Source organism: Octopus bimaculoides, chromosome 22 (genome assembly GCF_001194135.2).
Source record: "Octopus bimaculoides isolate UCB-OBI-ISO-001 chromosome 22, ASM119413v2, whole genome shotgun sequence".
Lineage (NCBI taxonomy): Eukaryota > Metazoa > Mollusca > Cephalopoda > Octopoda > Octopodidae > Octopus > Octopus bimaculoides.
In genome coordinates, this window is record NC_069002.1 from 28571361 (window position 1) to 28577093 (window position 5733).

Here is a 5733-nt window from a genome sequence, read left to right on the forward strand (position 1 = left end):
AAAAAGAGAGAGAGTAACAAAGACTTAAGCATTGTTAGAAAAATATCGGCTGTCAAAGCGTAACGCTGTATCGGCGAGACAGATGTATTTTATTTATTTATATCACAACATATAATAAATTATGATTTTGAATGTGATAGTTCAATTCCACCGAGGTCAAACTTTATTTCATCGACTTTGGGGGAAAGAAAAGCAAAATGCCAGTTAAGTACTAGGGTGGTGGGGAGAGTAACCCCACTCCCGTCGACATTTTTGCTATTGTACTTAATCAGAAACTGTTATAATAACGGCTTGTAGTTTAGGCACAAGACCTGCTATTTTAAGGGGACGTGTTTAGCCGATACCGTTGACCCCATTACTGATGCTTTATTTTATCAACCCCGATAGGATAAATGACAAAGTTGATCTCGGCGGGATCTGTTCTGTGTTCAAATCCCGCCGAGTTCAACTTTGCTTTCATCCGTTCTGGGCGGAGGTTAGTAGACGGTATCGGCTAATTCCACCCCTTCAAAAACTGCTGGCCTTGTGTCTAAACCAGAAAGAAACAATTATAATTGCTTCAAATTTTGGCAGAAGATCAATTTTAGGGAAATGGCATTAGTTGATTATATCGATCTCAGTACTTGACTGCTACTAAACCTCATCCACCCCAAAAGGATGAAAGACAAAATTAACCTCATCCGTATTTGAACTCAAGAATATAAAGAAGTGTGAAAAATGTTGGAAAACATTTTTTTCCGTCGCTTTAACGATTCTGCCAACTAATTGCCATAGAAACAATTATAATACAGGTGAGAAAAAGTGTGTTTAAAAGGTGTTATGTAATTATTTTTACAACTTTTTAATATCATAACTTCATAGCGATTAAGAAATACATAATATAAATATTTGTGAAACTTTCACTTTTGGATATAACGTAAGAAAATGCTCTGTTTTTTTTTTTTTCCTTTTCGAAACAGAATCTAAATTTTAGTTTTATGTTTTTCACAAACTTAACATTGATTCGGTGCCAGTTTTTGAAGGATTTTGCCAATATCGTAGAGGCGGGAATAAAATTGTACATTCAGAATTCAGTTCAACCTATTCCTTACATTCTCAGCATATCAGCTTTTGTGGCTTTAGTTTCAAATCTTTGGCGATTTTCCCAAAGAGCTCTGGCACAAGAAAGGAAAACTCTGTAAATTTATCCTACCCCATATCAAAAGAAGAAAGCAACGTTCGTAGTAGGACTAGATTTTAATCAGCTTCTTTTTTTTTCTTCTTTGTTGCTATTTAAAGATATTACATAGAAATGTTACCCCTAATCCACGGTTGCCAAAACTTCAGTTATTTTTCTGCAAAATAAACGGCTAGAACAGCGAGATAGATGTGGAGATGGTGGGGGTAGGTAGCTACAGCAATTTAGGAATATATACAGATTCTTCCACATGGAAATTGATAATGTGAAACAGTTACGTTACAATAACATGGCTTCGATACTCTGGAAATAAGACTGTCTAAATTAACCGAAAGATCAAAGGGAACTGTACAGGTATTATTAATATATTCAATGACAGAACGAAAACCTACGCTTTCTGATAGACATCATGATTCTCTTTCTGACTAAAACATTAACTAGAAAGATATTAATAATACTAATTGGTGTATTAGTTATAATAGATAATAGGAACGAAACATAAATAGCAGACTGAGGTTTACAACTTCAAACAATACCAAAAATGGTTCTATGAAGTACAGCTTACGTTCTTTGTGAAACACTTGTAATTCAGGAAAAGAAAACACACGACACATTCCTCGTGACCATTTTCCTACATAAGACATCTCACGTGATAACTTTCTCTACGCTAAACACATGTTCTTCACAATCGCATCCTTATATATATCGTGTGTGTGTGTGTGTGTGTGTGTGTGTATGACATGCACAATAAACATGATATTCAGAAACTAAATGATAATAATATTCACAGACAAATTATTTGTAACACCAATATTCCAAGTACACCAAAAGACAATACTCCATACACTTCAGGAAGACAGGTGCTTTGAACGTAGTAGTAGTAGTAGCAGCAGTAGTAGTAGTAGTGGTGGTGGTGGTGGTGGTAGTGCAGCTGTTTATATTGATTTCCATTGTTTACGTTTTTTTCGATTTCTAATGCACATTTTCTTTTCTCTCTCTTCTTCGTTTCAGATTCCAGCGAGATATTGGGAGACAATGTGGAGAATGTTAATTAAAGCGTGATGTGGACGTTTCGCAGAGAATATCGAACCGAAGACATTATTTTTTGGGGAAAAAAATGGCACAGAAAACCAGCCTTCAACGATGGCGGCTCAAACAGAAAGTGAACGGAATGAAATAAAGCAAGATGTCCAAAACCTCATTGACAAAGTTGTGTTTTGTGATAGAAAAAATATAATAAAAATATAAAGGAATGCTAACACGACTAACTTGCTGTTTGTTAATCCATGAAGAAAAACAACTGGAGACAATAATGAGAGGGTGGGGGACAAGAAAATATGAGAAGAGACTGTCGTAAAAAAAAAATAGAAAAAAGGGCCTGTTTCTTATAAACTAAAGTGTGATTATTTCACGTGGGCTTTTTGTGTAACCAAATGTTGTATCTGCTCTGACAGTGGTCCATTTTATCCAGCTCTATTTCTCCTTCCTGTTTGAAAATCATCAGATCATCCATATACAGACACACATGTCTACAAACACACAGACGTATACATTCATACATAAGTGCATCTACGAGTACACACGCCTACAGACACAGACTTCTCAGTTTTTTTTTCCTAGCGAATAGTCATTGCTTTTAGTTGTACAAACAGTGATTGACTGAACACATGAAAATCTGCTATTTGTAGTGTTTTTTTTTTTTAGCTTAAATATTTACTGAACGAGAGAGAGAGGTTATGCCCAATATTTTGTAATGGAACTAGACTGTCTCTTTTTAAAAAACTTTTTATGGGATTATTACAATTATAACTGAATTATCATTTGTCCAAACTGTTTGTTCCAATTGAAGATTTTTTTATTTTCGTTGAAATCAACTTCATTAACTGAATACCCACGTGACTATGTTTTCAGACGTGCTAGTTTGAAATATCTTGGAATGAGAATGGTTGCATGATAGGAAGAAACTAGAATCAATGAAAAAAATAAATAATAAAAAAGAAAAGAACAAAAATATAACAGCAAGTATCGGAAGCAAAATGCATCAATTTAAAAACAGCGAACTCTGTCAATCAATCAATCAATCAGTTTTTAGATATGTCGATCGAATATTTAGTAAATTCACAACAATCGTTTCATTCAATCCATTATTTTAATTTTTGCTAACATTGTTACCATTTTTTTAAATTCTGAGATATTTCGCATCAATGATTATTTTAGTCGGTGATACTTGGTTTGTCATAACTACAACAAAAGTGTGAGATGCTAGACGGAAAAAAATAAATTTGGTGAAACGTGGGATATCAAATTTAGTGCAGCAAACAAACACATTTTCCTAACCAAGTGTTTGAAAATTATGCTCCAATCTAGTCTACTAATGCTGAGCAACATTGAAACATTTACACAGGATGCGATTAAAAAAAAAAAACACCTCCAAGATCTACCATTCATGATAATCATTTCAACAAGAAAGGTTACGGTAGACACCAATTCAAAAAAATCTTGGTAACAAAAACTAAACGATAAAACATTAGCCACATGAAAAAAACCCTTCCTTCCTTCCTACCTACCCAACTTCACTAGCGCCACACCAATAGCAGTGATAACCGTGTAAAATATAAGGAGGTTTTCGTATCGCAGCTTGTATTGAATGCATGCATTATATAACAAAGTATATATCGATAGATATCAAATGATATCGCTTCTTTCTTGATCAGCAGGGAATATCTGGCGGTTTTGTATTTTCGATAAAATAATTTAATTATCATTTGTAAGTATGATAGATGGAAATTTTGGTGTTTGCAAGCAAATATGATATTAAATAAAATATCTTGAAAGTGTAGACTGTTAATATTGTCCTTTGTTTTCCTAAACTGACATGTCTGTAGAAATAATTCAAAGAGACAAAAGTTCTTCAGAAACCAGAGCTAGAGGCCTTTATGTGCCGGTTTATTGTATCAATACGCATCTCGAAATCTTTAAATAAGATTCTCAAGAAGCTTTTATGTATTAAAAACTTTCATGTACAAAAGGTACAAACGTAGATTTAAAACGTATTGATGGAGATTCACGTTTTCTCAATACATCTTACTTGTTGATTATCCATGGATTCGCTGATAACAATAGCGACTGGTGTAATATCTAATAATATAACAAACTGAAAGTTGTTGGAATGGACAACTTTTAAAATGGTGCCTTTGTTAGTGTACAATGTCCAATGCAAAGAAACGTAGCCTCGTCGAACAATGATCGTTAAATCGACTCGTTAAATTCAAGTAGCGATCGAATAGATTTTGCAAGTATTAATTAGTTGATGAACTGTTATACAGACAGTGAAATTATTTAGGAGAAAATTAAATTTGTGGCCAGGAGGCGATGTTTCTTCTGTAAGTCTATCAGAACAAATGCAAAACTATGCTTACATAAATAGTAGGGTGATGGAGCAGTGGATGAGGTAACAAGAAGGCATCAGCTGGCATCTGCTTGTGATCTAGTGTAGAACACTTCATTCTCTATTGCTTCTATGTAACTATTTAGAATAAGCACAAAGCTATATGAAAGTATTAACTATGGTATAGACAGACGAGAGATAAACATCCCCCTGGATGAAACGTCAGTTTCATGGCATGGGAACAGAGCTAAGTGCTGATTTTTAAGAACTATCTCTTATAGTAATTAAAGATATTTTTTTTATGTATATATTTTAATCAACCCTAAACAACTTAGCAACGCAAACCCAAGGTTGGTTGTCAAACCACCATTAAAGCTCAAATAACTTGCTAATCAAAACGCCATTACAGGTAATTACAGGATACTATGACTAATTTAAATAAACAAGAGCACATAAAATGTGTTATTTTTGTTGTTGTTGTTGTTGTTGTTAGGGTCTTCTTACTTAAGAAAGGCTGAACTAAAAACAATGCCTTGTGTCATATATGATGTTTATCAATAGGTCGAAACAAATAAGTCTTTTGGTTGCAATAACATTTTTAATATAAACAATGAATAACATTAATAGAAACTATTTCCTGTTTCTACAGGTGTGTATTATGATGTCTGCTAATATAAAGATATCTTATTAAGTTTGTTCACCGAGTACACTGGCTTCGTTTAATACTTTATTATTATTATTATTTTCTTGTTGCTTTCAAAAGAAAACATTTGAGTGTATGTGTATGCGTGTGTTTATATACCAGATTGTGTTTATCTAACAGGTATGATTGAGTACATTGAAAAATATACAATTCCGGTACATGTTTTTCGAGGATGCCAAAGCTCGGAAACATCACCTCACCGTCCAACTGAATATGTTATAGAATATGTTCTTTAAATTGTTAAAAATTCGTTTAAATATAATAAAGGTTGTTTAAAATTAATAAAATATTAAAAAAATCAAAAAAAAATCGGGATTTTGTAAAGTTGGAACGAACTTTGGTTTCAACAATAGTGTCACAGGGTACACACATATATACATGTGATTGTGTGTGTGCATATATGTGTGTGTGTGTGTGTATATATATACAGTATATATATATATATATATATATATATATATATAT

General features: G+C 33.1%; 1 protein-coding gene across 1 annotated transcript in view; it reads left to right on the top strand.

Moving 5' to 3' along the window:
* LOC106878540 (uncharacterized) overlaps positions 1-5265 on the top strand; it is a 269894-nt gene extending 264629 nt beyond the window's left edge. Inside the window, exon 5 of the mRNA XM_052975865.1 lies at positions 2189-5265. Within this exon, the coding sequence (XP_052831825.1) occupies positions 2189-2232 (44 nt within the window). The 3' untranslated portion in view covers positions 2233-5265. The remainder of the gene's footprint in view (positions 1-2188) is intronic.
* Positions 5266-5733: the final 468 nt, after the last annotated feature.